Raw genomic sequence first — 25486 nt, 5'->3', positions numbered from 1 at the left:
TTCAGACACGACTTAGATGTTGGCATAGGAAAGTATGTTATTAGTTGTGAGGTAGCGTTACAAATGGGGGATTGCAACTGCTTTGAGAGGGACGGGTCAATTCAAAATGATGATGGAGCAAATTGAGGAGAAATGGTCTGAAGTAAACTGGATTGAGTTTCAATAAAACAAATGCAAAGTGCTCGCTTAGGAGGAACAATTCAGTTTCACACATACAGACGCGAAGAAACTGTCTAGGAAGGAGTGATGGCAGAAAAGACATCATGGTCGTAGTGGACCACAAAAGCTAAATATGATCAATGAGTGTGATCTGTTGCAAAAAGCAGAACTGGATATTCTGGGTGACATTAGACAGGTTTTGTAACACAAGACACGAGAAGTCATTCTTTCCGCCTTACTCTGCATGGGTTAGGCCTCAACTGGAGTATTGTGCTCCAGTTTGGGCACCGTCATTTCAAGGAAGATGTGTGAAATTGGGAGGGTCCAGAGAGAGAACGAAAACATAAAGGTTTTGAGAACATGATCGCTATTGAAGAAGCTTGAAAGAATTGGGTTTGTTTAGTTTGGAAAGAGAGAGACGGAGAAGAGGGGACGATGATAGCAATTTTTCAGGTATCTAAAGGGGCTGTCATCAGGAGGAGAGAGAACAAATTGATTCTACTAGCTGCTCATGATACAAGAAGAATTGGGTCCTTAACTGCAAGCAGGGAGAATTTAGGTTGATGAGGAAAAAGTGCCTACTGTCAGGGAGTTAACCCTGGAATTGCCTAGGAGTTGTGATTCCATCTGTCGGAGCTATTTAAGAGTAGGTTAGATAAATGTCTATCAGGGATGGTCTAGACAGTATTTGGTCCTGCCATGAGGGCAGGGGACTGGACTCAATGACCTCTCGTGGTCCCTTCCAGTCCTAGAGTCTGTGAATCTATGAATCATGTATTTAGTCTGCTTCAGACATTTTCTCGTCTGTTTTGAAAAATGTGGCCTTTCAGGATACTTGAATGTACAGAAGGTGATACCTAACGTAGCTTGAGTTGGTCGCTCTGGGAGAGATGTATGCAGTTTGCCTTGATCAAGGTATCTAGTGCATTGTATCTGCTGACTAAAACTATTGCTTGCTGAATGTGATGGTGAACGTTATTGGAGGATGTTGAATTTACTAATTGACTCCTAAATCAAGAGCTATCAAGATGTATGATATAAATAGGAATCAGAAAATTTGGTTTAATGCTTTATAGAATGATGCTAGCACTTTAATTTTTGTTAAGAGCTGATATGGTGTTTTGCATAAAACATATATTTCACAGCAATGATGCCGCACAATCTGATGATGAAGACAAAATGCAGACACAGCAAACTGATTCTGATGGAGGAAGATTAAAACAAAAAACGTAAGACTTTAGGACTCTTGTTTTAACGTTTTATGTAAACTACCATTATCTTTAGAAGTACAAGTGTTTTGTTTTTATGTAATGATCTGCACTCTGGTCACAGCTTATCTCCTCTTTGTGTTTAAGAATGATTTCAGAACAAGGATCTGAAATCAGTTATGCCGACTACTATATATTAAAAATAGGCAGCTATATTTTATCCTAATTAAATTACTGATGCTTACGAGCAAAAAAGCTGAACCAACAGGTTTAAAACAAACAGAAGGAAATATTACTTCACGCAACACACAAACAACCTCTGTTACTCATTGCTAAGGGATGTTGTGAAGGTCAAAAGTATAACTGGGTTCAAAAATTAATTAGATAAGTTCATGGAGGATAGGTCCATCAGTGGCTGTCAGCCAAGATGGTCAGGGATGCAACCCCATGCTTGGTGTGTCCCTAAGTTTGTGACTGCCAGAAGCTGGGACTGGACAACGGAGGATTGATCACTAGATAATTGCCCTGTTCTGTTCATTCCCTTTGAAGCATCGGACACCAGCCACTGTTGGAAGATAGGATACTGGGCTAGTTGGGCCACTGGTCTGACCTAGTATGGCCGTTCTTATATTAAGATGTAAAATTACAAATGGAAAGAAATAACGCTTTATTTCAAACCCAAAGTGGTTTTGGGTCACAGATGGCAAATACTATGTGATTGGTTTTCTTTGCATGATATGGATGGTGAAAAAATATTCTTGCTTTTTAAGGACTCAGCTAAAAAAGTTCTTGGGCAAATCAGTAAAGAGGGCAAAGCATCTTGCTGAAGAATACGGTGAACGTGCTGTAAATAAAGTTAAAAGTGTTCGAGATGAAGGTCAGTGAAATAGAATCCTTATCTAATAGAGCCGAGTCTTGTTGTGTATCCCTTGGGACAAAAGCCAGCTGTATAAGGGAATTTGAGATCTTCCTTTGAGGGGAAAATTAAAAATGAGTTATGCTCCCACCAAATAGCTTCAACATAATGCGGGCTCTCAAGACTGAGGTCTGTCTTGCAGTTCTCTGTATGACATGACAGATGAATGCTTCAGGGATGGTTTTGTTTGCTTCCCTTGGTGTTACTGTGTTTTACACAGTACAAACAGCAGGAAAAGCTGTGGGGAGGATGGTGGGAGCTGAATAACCATTTTAAGTGTAGCATAAAATCTAGTCTATAGATGTATACAGGAAATATAGGGGATTGCAGGACATTTAATGGATGTATATACTTAAATAAAAACACAGAATTATGCTTGGTGGTTCTTCTAGTCCTGGTCCCCATGTGTATTCCACACCTGGGTGTGCATGCGCCCGAGACTGGAGATTTGTAGCAGGGAGTGCTCTTTGTTCTGCACATGCACAGTTGGTTTCCCCATTTTCCGAACCGTGGGCATAAAGGGCAGCGTAGACCGATGCCACTCCAGTTCCTTCTTACCACCACATGGCCTGAGTCGGAATTCTGTGTCCGCTATGATTGTCCTCTACTTTCAGTATCTATAAGTGGCCTCAAACTGTGAGCAGCATCAACCCCGAGTAGAGGCCAAATCAGTTAAGCCTAAGAAACCCTCTCACAAGAGTAAGGAATATGACCACAGGCATAAGAACAGATCCCCATCTACCTCTGCCTCTAAGAGAAAGCATCCCTCCCCATCCCAGTCCAAGTTGGGTGAACCTTTGTGTGCAGATCATAAGATCAATATCCCACCCTCTGACTCCACCACCTCAACCAAACTTCACAATCGTTGCTGTGTACATTATTGTTTAAAACTTATACTCTGTATGTGTGTGTATAGTCTTGTCGAGCAAAAAAAATTTCCTTGGAACCTAACCCCCTGCTCCAGTGGTCCCCAACCTTTTTGTCTGGCAGGCGCCAGACGAAGGACTGTGGCGGCGGTTGAACATCCGCCAAAATACTGCTGAATTTCTGCAGCATTTTGGCAGCGACGCCTCTTGATGACGTCGCTTGTTGGTGGCAAGCGACATCATTGAGAGGCGTTGCCACAGAAATTCAGCTGCATTTCAGCGGATGCTCGACTGCTGGCCAGGACGCAGGCACATTTAGATGCCCGCCCACGGGCACCATGTTTGGGACCCCGTCTACTCTTTACATTTAATTCTTATGGGGAAATTGGATTAGTTTAACATGGTTTCGCTTAAAGTAGCATTTTTCAGGAATATAACTACAGCGTTAAGCGAGGAGTTATTGGACTCTGATCAAGGGGGTCTTCAGCACTTAAGCAGAGTGGGGAGGAATAGCTCAGTGGTTTGAGCTTTGGCCTGCTAAACCCAGGGTTGTGAGTTCACTCCTTGAGGGGGCTATTTAGGGGTTTGGGGCAGAAATCTGTCTGGGGATTGGCCCTGCTTTGAGCAGGGAGTTGGACTAGATGACTTCCTGAGGTCGCTTCCAACCCTGATATTTTATGATTACTGTTCTTCCTTTTAGTTCAGATTAGATTTAGACACACTAATGCAGTAACAACCTCAATCAGTTTGTAAGGTCATCAGAACTCATTACTAAAAGAATCACAATTAATTCAAAACCAAAATAATCTTCTGTTCCAAGAAAAAAGATTGAGAAATGCATATTGTTGGGATCAATGCTATCTAATGTACACAGTTGTGTTGTTCTGCTTAGTGTTCCATACTGACCAGGATGATCCCTCTTCAAGTGATGATGAAGGAATGCCATATACAAGGCCAGTTAAATTCAAAGCAGCACATGGCTTCAAGGGACCTTACGACTTTGAACAAATAAAAGTAGTTCAGGATCTCAGTGGTGAACACATGGTAAGTTTCTTTTATGTCAAATTCCACTTCGATGTAAATTAAGAGAATACTTCTGCTTGCCGAGTGGTCAGTGTGAAATCCAAGTGTATCTTCAGATTATGAAACGAGGGTGGGGAGACGGAGCCATTAAGTTTCCTTTCTTCTGTCTCATCTGTGAGTGAGGTTCTGCTAATAAATTTGTCTGGACTCTTTCCTACCTCCCCTCTCCCCAGGAGCTTTTTGCAGGATGTAGCTGTGTATATGCAGCAGCTAATGCAGTGCCATTCCTTCAGTTAAAGTATTATGCTGCTTTCTCATATTCTTGATTCGAGTGTTCTTGTGGGAACTGGAAGGCAAGAATCTCCCTCCCTCCCTTCCAGCCTTGTTGGAGAGCCTTCATGCCTAAGGTCAATGTTCTGTTTGAGTGCCACTGAATTAAGTCTTCAACCTGGCATTGCAATGCACTGGTATTGGCCTGGTTCTTCAAGTGTATGTATTACAGCGTAATGATTGCCCAACTCTTCCCTTTTTAAAGACCGTTTTTTTCAGTAGCTTATAACTTTGCCAAACCTTAACTGTTTGAGCTGAAATTTTCTATGCTGGGTGTTTGTATCAGGCTGACTTTTTCTTTAGAAAATTTCAGGCAAAATGGTTGGCAGTTTCCTAGAAAGCTAGGGAAATGTTTTATCCATATTAAAATTTTGGCCATTTTTAATTATGAGAAGCTTTGGCACCTATGTTTTGGAGCAGGGACTTTAAATTCAGCTGGAATGAGGAGGTCGCCTTTCTGTCGGGGATGTGCCTTTTGCCATCCCTGTGAAAATCCGCCCAAATTTGGCCAAGTTACAAGCTTTTGAAAATTTGCAGTTAGCAAATCTCTACTCAACATGTGCAAGCGCTTCTCAGCTAAGTTCCCCAAAGATGTTCTCCGCATTCGGCATGCTCCAGCCAAAGGTTGAGCAGAAATTTCCCCATAATTGCAGCTCTGGGCTATTGCAGACCAAGGTTGGACCTGAGCACTAGAACTGAGCAGGGAACTTGTCTTGCTGTGCTTTCAGCACTGTAGACAGACATCCAGGCAGCGTGGAGGAGGAAGCTGCCTGATTCAAATGCAGAGAAGAGAAAATCTTGACTGTGGCAGGGAAGAGTAGATTGGGAACAGGTGCAAAGAAGGCTAGTAGGATCTGAGGACTGGAGAAACCTACCTTATGAGAGGAGACGAGAGGAGCTTGGTTTGTTTAGTCTAACAAAATGAAGACTGAGGGGAGATAGGATTGCTTTCTATAAATACATCAGAGGGATAAACACCAGGCAGGGAGAAGAGTTATTTAAATTATGGGCCAGAGTTGGCACATGGACAAATGGTTCTAAACTTACTGATGGTCAGTTTACATTTGAAATTAAACGTTCCTATCCATCAGAGGAATGAAGTTCCGGAACAGCCTTCCAAGAGGAGTAGTGGGGACAAATAACCAAACTTGTTTTAAGACTGAGCTTGATAATTTTGTGGAGGGGATGGTATGATGAGGTTGCCTACAGTGTCACGTGGCCCATCCGTGACTACTGTTAGCAAATATGTCCAATAGCTGGAAATGGAACGGTAAATGGGGAGGGCTCTGAGTTACTATAGAGAATTCTTTTCCAGGTGTCTCACCCATATGTTCAGGGTCAAACTGATCACCATATTTGGGGTCGGGAAGAAATTTTCCCTTAGGTCAGATTGGCAGAGACTTTGGGCATTTTTTGCCTTCCTCTGAAGCATGGGGAATGGATCACTTGCTGGTTTGAACTAGAGTAAGTGGTGGATTCTTTATAACTTGAAGTATTTAAATCAAGATCTGAGGACTTCAGTAACTGAGCCAGAGGTTATGGGAGTAGATAGGTGAGGTTCTGTGGCCGGTGATGAGCAGGAGGCCTTAAAGACTGGGTCTGAGAGTGGAGGCTGGCAGGAAGGTGAGGGAGACTGGGACTGGCAGCAGAGGGAAGTGGGACCCTAGAAATCCGTGGATATGGGGAGCCTGTAACTGGCTGTGTAGAACTGCTGGGGGAATGTAGGCAGAACTGGGTATGGCTGAGATGGGGAACAGGGAGTCTGGAGGGGTGAAAGTTTGGATTTACTGGGTAAGGAGCTTGGGACTGGGACAAGAAGCCTCAGGAGTGGAGGCTGGGACTCGCTAGATGAGGAGCCTGGGGTGGGGAGGAGGTTGATCTTGAGTGTGGAATGGGCAGAAAAGTTGTCTTCCCACTACAACAGACCCCTCCAGAGTTTGGCATGGAACCCACAAGTCTCACCGGGCCTCTGCTGTCAGCAAAGGTCTGTGAAACCCACTGACAAAGTGTGTCTGAGTCCCCTGAAGCACTCATTCACCCAAAGGATGAGAACCTACTTTGTTCTCAGTTACTCCGTTAGCTCAAGTGGCAGAAGTCTGTGCAGTGGATCTAAAGGACCTGCTGATGAGCCATGTGGATGACAGTAAGGTGCCACATGAAGGAATTGTTTTCTCAGTTTACTTTTTTAAAACCTAGGAAAATTACATGCGAACTATGTAACAAGAACATTAAGATTGCAAAATCAAGCCTCAAAAGTTTTAAAAATGTCAGAATTAAGGTTGCCTCCCCAACCTTAATTCAGATCCCTTGTGTACATGCATTATGATAGTCACAAATTATGTGACTACATAATATTTTTTTCTCCGCAGGACCCCTGCCTCATGTAGTGCACAGGATGGAACTGCTCTGGAGATGAATCAGGGTTGTGTAGTGAAGGAGGTTGTCATCTTCAAGACCTTTGCTTCATTTGTTACAGATGTGTAGTGCACTCTGCAGGGGTGTGCAGAAAGAGGAAGGAGGGTTTCAGGAGGCAGTTAAATGGTGCCCTGGAAAACTGGATTCTATCCCTGCCTCTGCCACAGAGTTCCTGTGTGGTGCAAGTCGAGTCACTTAAACTAGACTTTTCACAGAGGGTCACCAAATGTGTAATCTGCATTTTCTGGGTGCCTGATTTGAGGCCTGGGTCTGATTCACTGAAGTGCTGAGCGCTCAGCTGCAACTGAAGCCAATAGGAGCTGTGCTTTGAACATATCAAGTGCTGTGTAACACTAAATATTCTGAAAAACCAAGTGGTAGTTATCTCAAATTGGGCACCCGCAATTGGTGGATACTTTTGACCCTAATCTCTGTGCTTCTGTGAAATGTGTACTATAATAACCACTCATCTCACAAGGGTATAACAGAATTTCACTAATGTTTGTGAAGCACTCTGATAGAGTGGTGCGTGCCATAGACAAGCTGATGAGAAGTTGTTCATTCCGTCTTCCTCGCAGGGTTTGAATAGTGTCCAGTAAATAAAGCATGGGGCCACATATTGAATAGCTGCACTTCAAGTGAACACTGTCCATTCTGTGCACTGAATGAAGTAGGGGTCCTTTGTACAAAGCAGTGTATGATGATGAAATTATCATAGTATCATAATATATGAGCTCGGGGGGGACAAATTCAGATTGCACAGGCAACCTTAATTCTGGCATTTCCTAACTTTTTGGTGTTTAACTTCACAATCCTAATAAAATGTTCTTTTAACATGGTGGTGTATGTATATGCCAATTATTATGCTAGTTAATGGTTCTGGAATGGAAAAACATACTTACTTTGTTTTATTGTGAACTCTTATTTTGACAGGGTGCTGTTTGGACAATGAAATTTTCTCACTGTGGAAGATTACTTGCATCAGCTGGACAGGACAATGTAGTGAGAATATGGGTTTTAAAGAATGCTTTTGACTATTTCAATAACATGCGACTGAAATACAATACAGAAGGTACCTCGCCATGTCTCACTGGTACTTTAAGGGCATTAGAAGTTCTAGAACAATCAAGTTTTTCTTGTATTTTTTTTTTAAAAAGTTCTACTTAAATAGTTTCTAACTTTCTGGGTTTTAATCTGTGTTCTAGGTCGTGTCTCTCCTTCCCCTTCTCAAGAGAGCCTGAATTCTTCCAAGTCTGATACTGATGCAGGGGTATGTGTACCAGATAGTGAAGGAGTTTTTTAAGCAATGTATTTCCTGTTTCTGTAATGCTATAGATTTGCACTGCTTTAATCCAGAAAGTATGCCCCAGCTCTGAAGGAGTTCAAACTCTGAAGTCTCAATTCTTCAATCTAATTCTACATTGTCTTCTGAGGGAGTTTCCCTCAATAAATGCAGGCTTGGATCTTGTGTCAATATGACTCAAACATTTATTCACTTAGTCAAAAACTGAGATCTGATTGAAGATGTTTAGTCAATGTGTGCATGTGATACAGGCAAAAAAATAGAGCAAAACTAGATGACTTGTTAGTCTGCACATCTTCATTTTGATGTTATTTATTAAAGCTAATCCCTCAGTGGGTCTTTGAGCTGAATGCTGGAAGTAATTACAGATAACGTTGAATTTCCTCACCTGGCAATTTCTTTTACAACTTTATTTAAAAATGAGTCTGACACTGTATCCTTAATTCTCACTAAGGCTAAGATTTAGTCATGGGCATTTTTAGTAATAGTCATGGACAGGTCATAGGCAATAAACAAAAACTCATGGCCTGTGATCTGTCCATGATTTGTTCTATAAATACCCATGACTAAATCTTAGGTGCTTTGGGGAGGATCCCAGGGCCCTGCTGCTGCTCTGCGGGTGGGCAGCCTGAGCAGCTGACCCCAGGCCCACTCCAGTGTGGCTGGCTCTGGGGGCCATCCCAGCTCCTCGGGTGGCCTTGGGGTCAGCTGCACCGTCTGCTGCAGAAGTCATGGAGGTACCAGACAGTCATGGAATCTGTGACCAACTTGCACCCTTCATTCTCACGGATTGGTGTCAGGGTTTGGGGGGGTGGGGGATGAGAGAGAGAGAGAGAGAGAGGAACAAAAAACACAAGGGAAGTTTTAAGAGTGGTGTATGTTTATAATAGATGTGTGCGTACATATTCTGTTTGTTTATACAGTTACATAAACTGAATACTTAGCCAGTAAATCAGAGAATTGACCTGTTTTAAACATGCCGTATGTATTTAGACAATGTTATTTTAAGCTAATCAAATCAGTTAAGTACAATAATAAGCATTAAACATTTGAGATGTATGGCAGAACTTAGTGCTTTTAGAACAGTGTAGTTGTAAACTCAGCTTTCAGCACCATGTAATTTATTTTGAATGTACAAATAACTGACATGAATCACTTATTTCTCTAATACTTTGTACTTAGGTTTTATGTCTGTGCTCAGATATCTGTGGCACATCTGCATATCAGAAAGCAGTAACAATGTATTCTGTTACCATGGGTTTTTTTTCCGTTGCATTGATTTTGATATATTGATAGGTTTGCAGTGGAGCTGATGAAGACCCTGATGATAAAAATGCACCATTTCGGCAGCGGCCATTTTGCAAATACAAAGGTCATACAGCAGATCTCCTTGATCTCTCATGGTCTAAAGTAAGACAGCTCTTGTGCAGACTATACAGAACTTTCCCATTTCCTCCCATGTTTTGCTGTGTTCCTTTTCTTGCACTTGCCATTGGTACTTCATATCTAGCCAGTGAAATGTCTGTGGATATAGGCACAGCCCATCCGTGAATTGGCTGATAAATGTCTAAAACACTTTGTAGCTGGTTTCCTCTTGTCTCTTGTAGAATGTCCAGCGTAAGAACATTATCTCTCATTCTAGCTCCGCTGCAGTTTTTAGGGGCCAGATTCTGAGCTGGTGTAAATGGCATAGTGTCATTGGATTCAGTGAAGCTGTGCTGGTTTACTCTAGATGAGTATTCTGCGATCAGATCCTCATTACCTTCAGATTGGCCATCTGAGTTCGAGCTGTGCTGTCTGTGTTATATCTAAAATGTGTTCTTGGCTGCTGTTCTGTGAAGAGCTTATTTTATTGCACTCCTAACTATTTTGTTATGGTTCAGTCTGTATTGGCAGGAAGCAGAGTCCATTTGTGGCTTTCCACCTTTTATATGATTACATAGTGTCCTGCACTACTGGCTGCAGTTTGAATATCTAAAAATGTTGCTCTTCTTCCGTCTCCCCTGTTTTTAAAAGAAGAAGAAAACTGGTTATTTCACACCTTTTTGACCATTCACTGAAGACCTTAAGCTACACAGAGAGGAGGCAGGAATGATTGTTACTTTGTTTCCGAGGTTGACTGGCACTGGTTGAATGAGTGTGGTTGAATAACAGCTCATTTAAAAAAAAAAAAAAAAAGTTTTTTAAATTCTTGCAACTAATTGTGCAACCCTACTGACTTGTGTTGATGAGATCTTACTCACCATGGGCTACTCGTGTGTAAGGGCTCACCAGCATAAGTAACTGTGTTCCAATACAGTTGTTACTAAATATGGAAACAGGGAAAACTTTTTATTGGATTGTCTGGAAGCTACTTAAATTATAACGATTCAGAAATCAAAATTTTAACTTTACCATTATCAGATCAAACACCTTAATTTCTGGAGGCCATTATATTTCCTACTCAGTTAAGGGTCTGTATTAAAATCAAAGTAGTATACATTCAGTACCTGATACAGAACACACCTCAGGGATCTTCCCAAGATACGCAAACAACAGAACCCAGGCAGACCCACCATATCTAGCCACAGCACTCTTACTGAAGGAATATCAAGACTCATAGAAACTATCCTCAAACCACTCACCACCCAAAGGGCCAGCTTCCTCCAAGACAAAACTTGACTTCCTCCAAAAACTCTACAAATTAACAATTTCCCTCAGAATATATTTACAAGGTAATGGGCAACCCTCAGATATCCACCCAAAACACATCGCCAAATTCATCCATTCATCTTCACCCATAACAATTTCATATTTAACAACAAACACTTTATTCAAACCATGTGAAAAGTCATGGTTACTAGGATGACTTCCCAGTACATCAACCTCTTCATGGCTCACCTTGAAGAATTTCTAGACAAATGCACCATGAAACTAGTAATATACCTGAGATACATCAAAGACGTTTGCATCCTCTGGACAGACGACTTAAGCTCCCTCATAAATTTCTACCACAACTTCAGCCACCACTAGCCATCCATTAAACTTTCTAGAACACCCCCCACTAGCATCAGCTTCCTGGATGCTACAATCCACTTCAACAGTGAAATCCTACCGTCAGTCATACACAGGGAACCCACAGATTACCACACCTACCGTCACAGATCCAGTAACCACCCCAAACAAACTAAGACATCAGTTACTTACTGCCAGGCACTCAGATCTACAGAATAGTCTTCCAGGAGAGAGTCTGGAATATACACCTTAACACATTTAAAACTGTCTTCACCAAACAAGGACACTCTACCAAAGAAGTGTAGATCATCATGGAATAGGCTACCCAAATGCCCCGAGAGAACCTACTTCAATACAGAAATAAACCCCGCTCCAATCACACACCCCTAGTTTTCCCCACCACCTTATGCTGGAACCCATACAGGGAGTATCAAACAATGACACCCTCCACTTGATGGGTACCCTATCCAGAAAGAAATCTTTTCTGAATCCCCTTTTCTGGCCTTTAAACAACCCCCCCAGCCTCTCCAAGCTCATAATTACAAGCAGGCTCCCCACAGAGGAGGACACACCAACTCAAAGGTACCATACCCTGCTACAACAGATGCAAAACCTGTAGACAGCTCCACTGCTCTGATGATCAGCACCCCTTTCAAGATCCATGGATCCTACCCATGCCTGTCACATGTGATGTACTTCATCCAGTGCACTAAACGCCCCAATAACACCTGTGTGGGTGAAATTGCTACACTCTCAAATGAGCTGACACTGAAAAATAAGGTAAAAAACACCATATTATCTGTGGATGAACTCTTCATAAAGTAATCCTTCTGTATCTGACTTCTCCATCCTCATCCTCAAAGGTAACTTGCTCAACACCTAAAGACGACACTGGGAGCTTCAATCCATAACTTTGCTGGATACTGAAAATCATGGACTGAATAGAGACACTGGATTTATGGCTTATTACAACAATCTATAACCCACTTAACACGCCCCCACACCCCAGCTTTTTTCCTTTTCCCCCCTTATGAATGGAGAGGTGTTAACTAGCCACCTTGCCTTGAATAGTCCATTGAAATGTGTTAACTACTTATGCTAAACAATCTGTTCCACCTTGTACATTTCCCATACTAGAAGAGGAACTCTGTGTAAGCTTGAAAACTTGTCTCCCACCAACAGAAGTTGGTCCAATAAAAAAATACTCCTTTACTGTCTGTCCTTCCTAGAGTGCACAAGTAAGAACTGAAAGATTAAACAGAATTTTCAGCTGAAAAAAAGACCCTAAATAGAACTAAGTGATATGTATGCAGTACTGAAGTCACTGAATTTGAGAGGAGAGGGAAGGGGAATTTCCATTGATATATTCTGTGGTTTCTAGTTCCTGCATTGCTATTTTTGTCATCAGTACATTCCTCTGTTCTCGTGCAAATTGTATGGTTCTTGAAGCCACTGCTGTATGTCTGCAGTTAAGATAGGGTAACTTTTTCTCATTTTCAGTTTTGTATCACGTTTTAAAACCAAATTAACTTTTCTAGAGTTCTCTATACTGAAATAAATAACAGCAACCTCTTAGGAAAGCAGACATCTGGCCAAAGGAGACCAGGCAGTAGCCTCTCTGCCCTCACCCTGGAGTTTTTCTTGTACCCTTGCTTTTTTTAAAACTACTTGAAGAACTAATTGTTATAACCATTTCATTGATATTTTTTCCTATTTTAAAAAATAAATTCTACCTAAATCAGTGCACAATCAATAAGTATTTTGGGTGAAAATGACGTTTTTACGAAAAGTTCAAATGTTAAGCATGATAGGAGGGAATGATTAAGTGGTCTGTGGGAGTTTGTAAACAACTTCACTTGGTATCATTTTAATCTTTAAGTGTGAAATTTACAAAGGATGAAACCTTATATGCATGTGCTCAGTAATTTTGTTGGTTAAAAAAATCTTAACCTACAGGCTGCACCTTTCAAATGCTGTGAAAATTATTCTGTTGAAGAACTGAAAATATAAAGAGAATATTTTTCTTCCATTTTCATGAAAAGGAAAAGTTTATTCCTGAAGAGTTAATTTGCTCTTGTTGATTATTCCTCTTCTGCAATAGCAACTTTGCATTTAGTTTCTGTGGAGGTTATTTTGATGTCATAAATGGGAATGGTTCTTGACTTTAAGTTAGGGAATAATCAGGAATAGATGAACTCTAAAATTTCCATCCAGATTTTTCTAGTAATAAACAAATAAGGGGAAACCAGAGTATGATATAGAAATGTTTTTTAAGTGGTTTTCAGAATTCTTCAAGAAATGTAAGATACTTAAGAAAATAATTGTAGTTGTTAGGTGCCTCTGCTAATTACCCCATTTGGTAAGCTAGTTGCTACAACTATTCTTTCTAGCCCCGTTCCCTCCAGCCCCTCCCCCCCCCAAAGGTGGTATATTAAAATAAGTGTTTGAGTATTAGCATTTTGGGGCGGGGGGTAGGTGAGCTTTTCATTAATACTTAGTTTCTACTGGAGTGCTGTTAGCTGGAAATCCATGTTATAATCTAAGCAGGAAATATTATATACCAAATTGCATTTGTGTTGTGTACCAGTATATTTGATAAACCTTTGAATTATTTCATGCAATTTCTTCCACAGAACTACTTCTTGCTTTCTTCTTCAATGGATAAAACAGTCAGATTATGGCACATATCCAGAAGAGAGTGTCTCTGCTGTTTCCAGCATATAGACTTTGTCACTGCGATAGCTTTCCATCCAAGAGTAAGTAGTTGTATACTCTTTTTAATATGAATAGAGGGGAATATTTTTGAAAGGGGATTTAGGCACCTCCCATTAACTGTCAAACTTAAAAATTGAGTCTCTGTAAAAGTTGGGCACATGAGTGCTCTTTGTGCCTCTTGAAACTATTCCTTGTATCCTTAAAATTCTGTCCGAAACACTAGTTATTGTTCAACCCTAGTTCTAGTTGACTGGCTGACATGATATAGAACATGAATTGTTCTTGTCTGCACTGACCATTAATATATGGCTAGTATTGCATTAGCTAACTTGATTGTAAAATCATATTTCAAAATGATAAAATTTCCTAATGTTGACAACGGAGCAGGAACACAGTGCACCACTCTCTGAAAATCCACCCCAGCCACTTATGAGCTTCTTCATGGACTCCAGAAGGAGCTGTGTCCAACCAGCCAGAAAAACATCAGTCCTTAGCAGGGTATATCAGAGAGTAAAGAACTCTAACACGGGCTGGCAACCTTTCTGCAGCGGTGTGCCGAGTCTTCATTTATTCACTCTAATTTAAGGTTTCACATCCCAGTAATACATTTTAATGTTTTTAGAAGGTCTCTTTCTATAAGTCTATAATATAACACTAAACTATTGTCTGTAAAGTAAAGAAGGTTTTTGAAATGTTTAAGAAGCTTCACTTAAAATTTAAATTAAAATGCAGAGCCCCCTGGACTGGTGGCCAGGACCTGGGCAGTGGAGTGCCACTGACAATCAGCTCACCTGCTGCCTTCGGCACATGTGACATTGGTTGCCTACGCCTGCTCTAACGTTGCGCCTCTCAGAGGGGCTTATGAACAGTTAGGCCATCTTTGGATAGAAGACATTGATGATGTTGCTAAATTTAAAAACAAAACTAAAAAACTTAGAGGTGTGCATTATACATTAAATGATATTTCAAATAGTGTCTGGGTCTTAAATCAGTTAGTAGAATTATCAGTGAATTCCTGTTTGGGACAAATGGTGGGGATGGGGATGGAGTTTCCAGTATGTGTTTCAGTGCATACACATCCTTTTACTCCACAGCTTATGGTATCTGCTCTTTTAGGATGACAGGTACTTTTTAAGTGGCTCACTGGATGGGAAGCTCCGACTTTGGAACATTCCTGACAAAAAAGTGGCATTATGGAATGAAGTGGATGGGCAGACAAAATTGATCACAGCAGCAAACTTCTGTCAGAATGGCAAATATGCAGTGATTGGCACATATGATGGCAGATGTATTTTCTATGATACAGAGGTAAAAATTTCTGTTTTGTATACTGAGGCCTGGTCTACACTACGCGTTTAAATCGATTTAAAGAACGTTAAATCGATTTAACGCTGTACCGTCCACACTACAACGCCCTTTATATCGATATAAAGGGCTCTTTAAATCGATTTCTGTACTCTACCCCGACGAGAGGAGTAGTGCAAAGCGATATTAACATAAGATGCATCTACGTAGCGCCGACGAAAGGCGACACACATTATCATCACAAGGGCCGCCACCGGTCTCCTTCTCCGCACCGTACCGCCGCAACACCCGAGCACTCTGAACAAATTAGTTTTTGGTTTGTTTTGGGTATGTGTTTTATTGTTATGTTATGACTTTGTTCTTTAGGGTTTTTTGGCGGGCGACGGCGTATCTAGACAGAAGCGGAGCGCGACACGGCAGGAACAGGAAAGCCCCCCGAACTGAAGCATGTCCTTTGCCCAGCATGAGGTGCGATCAGCACGATGGCGATGCAGGCCAAATCCAAAAAGAGCGACCAGCATAGACCGACAGGATACTAAATCTGTCGCGATGGGGAAGACAAATCTTGTATCAAGCTCCGTAAAGAACACGAAACTGCCAAAGCGTGAAAAAAAATCTCCAAAACACAGCGCCGTACAAGCGAGTATGAACCAGAGACCTCAAATGGACACTCATGAGGAGGGACGAGGACCCATATCCCACAGCCACAGCAGCTCTGAAAAGATTTGCCATCTGGCTGACCCCAATCTGTAGATCAAACACAGTGCTGGCGTGCAGGAAAGCGCCCATGCCCCGCCCCCACCACCATGAGAAAGGAAATCATTATCTTGACTTCAATGTACCTCTAGGTACGAAGCGGCTGGAACGCGATGCTCAGCATGAAGAGCAATCCGTCCCCTCCCCCACTCCCCGTGGAGACGTAACATAATGAGATACCGTCGCGCCATCAGCCCGGATCCCGTGCCGCGAGAGCGCGCGCCTGGGTAAAAAAGAGGACTCCCAACCCCAGCTATGGTTCAGACCGCGGTAACTGTCCTCACATAGCAACTGGGGCTACTCATCAGCCCCTCCCTTTCCCTGTGTAAAGAAGAATATCTGTACGCCGGACTGTCAAGCCCGGAGGCGACCCCCCTCATGATACTCACTAACAAGCCGGTCTTATCCTGCATTCTGATAACTTCATGACACAATGGGGACAGAGCGGCCACGTAGCCCAGGAAGTTCGGAAGAGGGACAAACGGGGGGTTTCAAGGACCCCCGTAAATACCGACACGGAGCAGCTGGTACGAACACGTCCCTAAACAGCCCCTTATTCTGATTGTCTAATCTTGACCATCTTTAGAAACATAAGGGAGGGATTGTACTCCAGTCCCAAGTGAAGTCACACCCAATTTTGCTTTTGCGTTTGCGCCCCCGGCCGATTCAAGCCAGGAGCACCAGGATAGCAGCCACAGTTACAGAGGGAGAGGAACTCATCTCAATGCCAGTTCTCGCGTAGACGGTACAGAACAAACCGTAACCAATCCTGCATCATGCAAAAGCAAGGAATTGCTCTGTGTAAACACGGATATCGTCGCTCCACTGCCCGGCGGCACCAGTACGAACGGATAACTGGTTCGCACGGAGGAAGAGAAAAAAGAGCATAACGGGCTCCATGGTGGCCGGCTATGCATCTGCCAGCAATCCAGGGAAAATCGGGGCGCAAAGGATGTTCAGCTATGTTCCCGAGGAAGAATGACTGATGACATTACCAGAACCACCCGCGCGACAATGATTTCAACCCAGAATCAAGGGCGGGGAGACGGCAGAAATGGATAGCTACAGAAGAGCACCCCAGCAACGCTTCAGAAATCGAGTTAGCCTCGACCATGGACGCACCAACGCGAATAACTCCTAGTGTGGCCGCATGAAATCGAATTTATAATATCAGTTTTATAAAACCGATTTTAGCTAATTCGATATTATCCCATAGTGTAGACGTGGCCTGAGTTGTTAATTACAGCCATGGCATCCATTTATTGATAGGACAGTTTCATTTCTAACTTACATTATATTAGATAAACAACTTAGTTTAAAACCTTTTTTTACTATTCATTTACAGAAATATAAGCTTTCTAAACAGTTACTATTTTTCAAGTTCTAGCAGACTTATTTATGCTGCCTGCAGTTTTATCTAATATTTTCCAATTAAGAATCAGTGTAATTTCTCTCTAGCACTTGAAGTACCATACACAGATACATGTACGTTCTACCAGAGGACGGAACAGAGTTGGAAGAAAAATTACTGGCATTGAGCCTTTGCCTGGAGAAAATAAGGTACTGTAATATAGTCCAAGCAATCTTTCACATGCATGTTCAGCAAGGTGTTGGTCTCAGATATTCAGTATTCTTCCGAGGGCCTATGCTAATAGTTATTTAAGAGGTCCTGAACACACACACGCTGCCTCCACTGACTTTGAATAATAGTTTCTGGGCACTACTGCGATATAAACATTTGTCAAGATGTAGTTCAGTTGATAACATGGTACCACAAATGCCAAATTTAATATTAATATTGGAAATATTGTAGCAATCTAAAATACTGCAATTGATTGCTAATGGTTACCCCAGGAAGTGCTTACATCTTACCTTTAGTGTGTCTCACTTGTTTCCTGTTGGGTTTATTTTTGGAAATTTTGCTGAATTTACATGTGATTTCATATGATGTAACTAGAAAAGTTGTTAAACATGACTCAGAAGCTGCTGTTTTAGGGAATAAGTTATCTTTTGGTGTTTCCATAGTGGGTCCCCTTTATCGTCATAAAGGACAAATTACATAAATCAAAACTACACTACAGCATACTCAACTTAAAATGAGAGAATTCTCAGCTGCCACTAACATCTGCTCTGTGAAGGCTCTGATGTTCTGCTATGTGAACTCGTGGCTCTGGCGTAACTATTTATCACCTGCTGCTCTGTTGCTTCCATGATTGTACTCCAGACGTATACCAGTGCTGTAAGCAGCACTGGCCCATCTCAAGGGAGTGCAGAAACCTCAGAAGTCTTTGGATCTGGACTGGGCAATGTTATGCTCTGGTTAATCAACTGGAGTTGGTGGTGAGCTGTGCATGAGCTTCCAAAAGAGCATGGGATGGGACCTTATCACCTAGGGGAAATAGGTGAAATCCCTCTGCCCTTTATGTTAAAAGTGACTTGCTCATGGGAGGTGTTTCTAACCTTTATTTTCTTTTCTCCTTCAACTGGGAAATATCTTCCCTCTGTAGCTGAAGGATACTGTGTGTAACACCTACTTCAATTGAACTTTATACAATTAAATGAATACCGAAATGAGGGAACCCGATAAGAATATGATATAGCAATAAATCACGCCAAGGACTGTCTCAGTTTTTGTGCACAGCTTGAATAGCTGACCATTTCTGCTTCACAATGCACCCAAGGAGTCCAGTGGTACCTACTTTTGCAACATCCCAGTGGGCTTATTGCTACACGGCAGATCCTGCTCTATTTCCATCATGATATGAAGGTGCTAGTGAGTGGAAATGTCTTCTGTCCTCTTGCGTAGTTGCTTTCCCATGTACCTTTTCTAATGTTCCCTGTTAAAATGTGCACTTAAATCCCTGATCTTAAGAAGTGTGACAATGGAGGAGAAAAAAAAACTTCATTGAGCAAAAAAACCAAAACGTTAAATTATGCTGTCAATAATGGGCCAGTCTTATTTGGGGTTACGGCTGTTCTTCCAGCTGTCTGGTGTGAATGATATACCTGTGCTTTTCTGCGAGATCGCGATTACTAAATAGCTCTCCCTTTGTCCTTATCATTGTAGAATAACTAACATATTTCCAAAATCTCCCTTGCCAAGTGATGCAATGTCCTTTTGAGCCTCAGTACATGTTAAAGCTGTGTGCAGGTGTACTTGCCAACTTTAATGTCCTGTAAAATAATGAGAGCATATCTACATGCACATTCATTTATTTACAGGTTAGTCCCAGTTATTCAGATATTCCAGAATTAACCTTTTGAATAATCTGAATATTAAAAGTGTTTCCACATTAAGATTTGATGTGAAGAACATATCTGAATTTAAACTCCAGTTAACCAAACCCTGGTTTTTATCTGTACTTTGCATGAAAGGGGCAAGAAAAAATATGAATACTGCTAAACAGCCAATAAGTCTGACACAATCTCTCCCTCAGTAAGTTGGAACCTGGTTTTCTGAAATCAGGAGTCAATGCAAATAGCTCAATATACTGCTCTTGTGCAAAATAATAAAGGAAAAGGTTTTCTAAAATTTTTTCCTTAAATTCTCTAGCCCTATTTGTCAATAATTTGGTGTCATTCTCTCCCACGCTTTCTTGAGACAGTCAAAGCCTGAATGATTTGTTCAAGAACTCTTGTTGATAGGTGTGTTTTCCAGTCAGGTAGCAGAAACAATACCATGTGACTTGAGTGAATAGCATACTTCAGATCTCAAAGGGTGGGCAGTAGAATATTCTACTGAGTTACCTATTGATACCAATCCGCAAGAAACCAGTTTAAACATACATCTTGCACTATCTCCTGAAGTCTCCCAGATCTGAGCATATTACTTGAATGCTTTATAAGCTTGAGAGACAGGGACTAGATGAGCACCCAGTCCCCACCTGAAGTACACGTGGCTTGTCGTGAGAGGTCATGTCATTCAAGGGCTCCTTTCTAACTGCCATGTAGCACAGTGAGAGGAAACTCAGCCCAGGCACACCTGCTAAGTTGCTAATGCAGTGGTTAATACAGAGTGCTGAATCGCCTCCCCTGTCTAGGCTCTCCTACTGCCTCCTTTCTTAGTCACTATGGACAGTGGCACCATTCTGCCTGTGTCTCAGACCTGTAACCTGGCTTCCCTCTTTGACTCAGTTCTCTCTGGGTCCTTACATCAAGGCTGTCTAAATCTTGCAGATATTCCTGCATAACATCTCTAAGATACAGCCTTTCCTGTCCCTCTACAGAGTTAAAGCACTTACTCAGTCTCTCATCTCAATAACCGCAGCATCCTTCTCTCTGGCCTTGACACATGCCATCTTGCCCTGTTCATATCTATTCAGAATGCTGTTTAAAGACCATTTTTCTAGCCCGTTGCTTTGGCCATATCACGCCTATCTTTAAATAGCTTCCCTGGCTCCCCTTTCCCTCGCTGATGAAACCCAAGTGACTTGTCTTCACTTTCAAGGCTCTTCATGGTCAGTCCTCACTCTTTCTCTCTCATTCACTACGGATCTGTTGACTCCCACCTCCAATCAGCCCAGGATGCCAGCCTCCATCTCCCATTTGTTCAAGTGTTCAATCAAGCACCTTTGTGCTTTCTGCCACGTTGGCTGTCACACTTTGGGAAGAGCCATTCCTGTAAATATTCTTCGTGTAAACGTCACCCAAGCTACCTCATTAACCCACCTACAAATCCCTCCTTAAAACTCTCCTTTGACGTGATCCAATAAAAAATTAACAATAATTATGCCACTGGTATGCTGAGATGGCTGCCTATAATGCTGACCAATATTGTCTCATTGTTTCCTTGTATTCCCAGATCTGTGTGTCTGTTCACTTGTTCTCTTGTTTTATACTTCAATTGTAAGCTCCTTGATACAGGGATTGTCTTTCTGTGTTCGTACATCACCTAGCGCAGTGGGGTCCATGACTGGGACTCCTAGGTGATGTATTTGGTTCAGTCTATAACCAACATGGGTGGGGATGTCCTGCATGTGCCGTTTGACACAAGACCAAAAATACGGAAATGTCATTGTACCAGTTCTTCTGGGATGAATGTAGGTGATGAGAAGGAAAGTAAGTGTCAATCTGTTTAAGTACCTGGAAATTCTGCTGCTGTGGTTTGAATCGGCTATGATGATCTTTAGTGTATGCTGTAAGGTTTGTGCTTCATATAATTTACCTCTTTCTGTTTAATTTTAAATTGGAAAGCAGTTTCTAAATCTTTGCAATGTTTTTGTTTCACTTCTAGATATTAGTGACATCCAATGACTCCAGAATCAGACTTTATGACCTAAGAGATTTGTCCTTGTCCATGAAATACAAAGGTTATGTCAACAGCAGCAGCCAAATTAAAGCCAGCTTCAGGTAAGAAGTGGAAATATGTAGACTGTGTTATAGCAATATACTTTCTGAATCTCCTAGAAATCTGTTAAGGGTAATGTACAAAATCGTCTTGTTGGAGGATATCTATATGTAACCTAATATGAAACGGAGCAGCTTGAATGCCAGTTTGCTAGAAATCCCAAGTGAGTTGTAAGGGAGGGGAGAACCCAAATCCACTCTGCAGGCAGGAGTGTCAGAGGTGCTTAGGGATAGAGAACTCATGTAAATAAGCTAATCTCCCTCCCTTATCTGCACCATTACTCCCAATTCTTGAGTCATGTCCCATAATTGCTTCCACAGCTGGCATACCACAGGCTCCAGAAGCCTCACACAGAAGCTAGGAAAACTCTAGGGCTGGAAAAAGTACTATAGTGGTGTTGCTTCCTTTAATGAAGAAAATCTCTTGGTGGCTGATGTCTTGGTTCTTCCTTCCTCATCTGTTGTAGGGAAGCAAAAAGCTCTTGGTCACCTTTATTGGTGACCCCATCAGCAAGTTGCTTGCATTTCTCAGATGGGGGAAATTCTCCTTTGTCCCCCACCTCATATTGCATTTGTTAGGGGAGGAGTATTTGGCCCAATAAGCATAATATACTCTCCCTGATTTAAGCTCCTTTGAGCTTCTGACTCCACTCAGGCATGCAGGTGTCAGTTTCCTGCTTAAAAAAAAACTGGGGAGCTCGAAGGAAGAAGAAAGGGGGCCTTCTTTACATGTACCATACACGGTAGTCAGGCCAGGAAGGTTGCAGAGCCCATCCCTGCCCAAGCCTCTGACTGCCAGATGCTGAGACTAGATGACAAGGGATGGATCACTTTGATGGTGTCATAGTAATATTCCTCGATTTGAACCTTAGAGTTCAAATATAAGGTACTAGCATGAAGTCTTTAAGCTTAATCTCTAGCTTAGATCTGATAGGCTGCCACCAGGTCAGGAATTGATAGGGCCTGACCCCCCTTTCCTCTCTCTGGTGTCCTCCGAACCCTCCCCGTGGAACCTCCAGATAATCTGTTTCTCTGGAGTCACCAGAGCAGGAGAGAGAACCCCTTCCCCCCTCCTCCCAGCTTATTCTTCTGTCTAGCTTGCGCCGTACCAAGAAACCTGTTCTCTCGCTTCCCCAAAGATAAGCGTCTTTCCCTCAGGACAATTGAGATGCAAATACCAACAGCTTGGCTTTGCCTTTCCCGTTCCTGCCTTCCCGAGGGAGACAGATACCTGATACAGAGGTTTCAATTTCTCTGCCTTACTAGAAAAAGAAACTTCCACAGTTTGAAAAAAAGAAAGCTTTATATAGAAAAAGAAAATACAGAATATAACTTGCACTAAATTAATACAGGTCCCTCCTTCAAGAAATATGAACAACCAGTCTGATTTAAAAAAATAGCCAATTTAATAGACAGCAATCACACACCCAATAAGTACAAAGCAAGCCATATCATAGCCGAATTTTACTTTGTTTCCGTTTGTACTGACTGCCTTTTAGTAAGAATGAGAAGAAGATGTGGAATTAGCAAGATAGCTTGGTCCCACAAGCCGAGAAGAACAAAGAACTCAGCAATCCACACACTGTAAAACAACACCAAAGCTCCTCATACCGATTACTTTGTTTCCCTTGACCACAACTTTGGAAAACCAGAAATGAGATAAGAGGGAGATAGAAGGAAACTTGTTTACCCATGGCCGAGAAAACAACAAAGACCCCGAGTATACAAATTCCCGCCCCTGACTTTTAAACAATCCAGTTCTCTGATTGGTCCTCTGGTCAGGTGTTTGGTTACCCTTTCCAGGTAAAAGAAACTTAACCCTTACCTTACCTATCTACTTATGACAGATGGGTGACCTGGTCTGTGTTTTCCCCTTAAAGCATCTGACGCCAGCCACTACTGGAAGATAGGATACTGGGCTAGATGGACCATTGGTCTGAGTCAGTCTGGCTTTTCTTGTGTTCTTATCCCTGAGAAGGGGGTTGGCTTCAATAGTGCTTAACCCAAAATCTGTGCTGAGGTTCTTATGTCAAAGGTGGAAATATATACAAAAATAAGTATCCTCTTGTGGTGGTGGCAGCAGGGGGAGGAATGAAGTCCCCAAAGTTGAGATGTTCATGCTAACAAGCCTGTACATTGTGTGATGTTTAAATATGCTTGCGTTTAAAAACCAAAATTGTACAACAAGAGTAGGGGGTAGCAGAGTTAAGTACTCAGGTTAGGAATTGTATGTACTACTTGACTGAGCCCACTTTGTATATCATAGAAGATTAGAGTTGGAAGAGACCTCAGGAGGTCAGCTAGTCCAATCCCCTGCTCAAAGCAGGACCAATCCCCAACTAAGTCATCCCAGCCAGGGCTTTATCAAAACTGAGCTTTAAAAAAGACTGTTGTGACAGTCTGTTATCGTATGAGCACATACTATTTCTCAAATGTCTGTAATTTTTGCAACCTTTTGTACACAAAAAATTGTGCCTTTAGGTACTTGTCTGTTTGAACATGAATATCTATTGTATGATAGGCTGCACTGTCACTGTGTATCTTGCAGGGCGCTCATTTCAGGTTGGAGCTAGAAGAAGAAGAAGAAACAGGACTGTGCTTTTGTATGAGTGATTTTTCTCCCACTGAATGTAGTAAACTAGGATAATGTAATTCCCCCCAGTAGCAGGAGCAGCAGAAGAGTAATTTCTTTGCAGCTGCCATTGTCAGCTGTTGGGGAGCATTTTGCGCATGAGAGCTTCTCCTATTGCTGTACTTAATCCACCTCCCTGAGGGGCAGTAATTGCATCAAGAGGAGAAGCTCTCCCATCAACATAGCGCTGTCTACACCAGAGTTAGGGGGTATAACCATGTTGCTCAGGGGGTGGATTTTTCACACTCCTAAGCGATGTAGTTCTGTCAGTTTAAGTTTGTAGAGTAGACCTGGCCTTAGCTCTGGGTTTCTTGTTTTAAGTGGCTGTGGTGCTGCTACTGAAGCAAAGGAGCTACCTTGATTGTAACTTGTTTTTCCACAGTTCCTTACTGTTCTAGTGTCCAAACCTAATCACTTGTTACGGTCCAGCTGCTGATATGATGGATGTATTATGATTTGACTGATAACTAGCTTTATATATGGTATTGGAATAATTTCTCTTTTCTGTTCTTTAAGTTTTAAAAAGCAGGTATATGCTTTTCTGCGATTTCATGTCCTTTTAAGGAAAGCAATGCAGTGTTGAGTGGAAGAGCCAAAGATGAAGGTAATAAGTCTTTCTCTTTTGTGTCTTCAGCCATGATTTTACTTACATTGTAAGTGGCTCAGAAGATAAATATGTTTATATCTGGAGCACCTACCATGACTTAAGCAAGTTTACTTCAGTAAGGAGAGATCGTAATGACTTCTGGGAAGGCATTAAAGGTAAGTTACTTGATCTTTTATATATTTTGTTTTTTATCTAAGCTTGTACAGTTTTAGGGATTGAATGTTTTTAATACCTTTTGGCTTTTACTTTTGCCAGCAACAATTCAAAACTGTAAGATTAAGTTTATAGAAGCAAGGTGTAATAACTTTTTAGCTTTACTCATAATGAAACTTTTCACTTGAAGAGCTGAAGACATCCTTCAGAATATTTGACTAAGTATAACTGAATAAGTGGCGTGATAAGAGATGGATTTAAATTTTTCAAATAATCCATAAGTGTCAATACAACTTCAGTCAGGGTCTGGACTTAGGTTTCTAGATGCACTATAATAATTCATACAGGTCAGCAGAGCTATTCGCTCAGTTGTAGAATGGTAGGGTCATCAACATTGAAGAATGTGTTGCTTGGTGTCTAATTTAAAATCCCAGTGGGTTCTGTTGTATGGAAGTAGCAAGTTGACTCTGAAAACAAAATGAATTGCTTAAATTTTAAGCTTTGTAACATGCCACTCCTTAAAATAAGAAAACATGGCATCAATATAAAGAAAGTAAAAGCAGCAAAACTCCCATCTTCTCTTCCCCCCCCACTCCCACCCCCACACCTAGGTCGGGAGGGGAGTTAAAGTAAGAGGAGTTTCTTGTATATATTTTATTCTGTCTGGGCAATCGTTCATATTGTGCATCTTAATTAATGGGATGGGTGCCTACAGAGACATTTTATTTCCTCAGATTTTTAAGATGGCAACAATACTC

The 25486-nt window shown here is 41.7% G+C and overlaps 1 protein-coding gene across 1 annotated transcript in view; it reads left to right on the top strand.

The window, feature by feature from the left end:
* WDR44 (WD repeat domain 44) overlaps positions 1-25486 on the top strand; it is a 62780-nt gene that overhangs the window by 35361 nt on the left and 1933 nt on the right. Inside the window, exons 8-18 of the mRNA XM_075068426.1 lie at positions 1305-1388; positions 2138-2244; positions 4042-4193; positions 7851-7989; positions 8123-8187; positions 9517-9630; positions 13848-13970; positions 15046-15237; positions 17449-17550; positions 21224-21339; positions 24603-24730. Of these exons, the coding sequence (XP_074924527.1) occupies positions 1305-1388; positions 2138-2244; positions 4042-4193; positions 7851-7989; positions 8123-8187; positions 9517-9630; positions 13848-13970; positions 15046-15237; positions 17449-17550; positions 21224-21339; positions 24603-24730 (1322 nt within the window). The remainder of the gene's footprint in view (positions 1-1304; positions 1389-2137; positions 2245-4041; positions 4194-7850; positions 7990-8122; positions 8188-9516; positions 9631-13847; positions 13971-15045; positions 15238-17448; positions 17551-21223; positions 21340-24602; positions 24731-25486) is intronic.

Source organism: Chelonoidis abingdonii, chromosome 8 (genome assembly GCF_003597395.2).
Source record: "Chelonoidis abingdonii isolate Lonesome George chromosome 8, CheloAbing_2.0, whole genome shotgun sequence".
Taxonomy (NCBI): Eukaryota; Metazoa; Chordata; order Testudines; family Testudinidae; genus Chelonoidis; species Chelonoidis abingdonii.
Note: the sequence above shows the minus strand (reverse complement) of the source record. Positions and strands in the feature narration are given on the sequence as shown.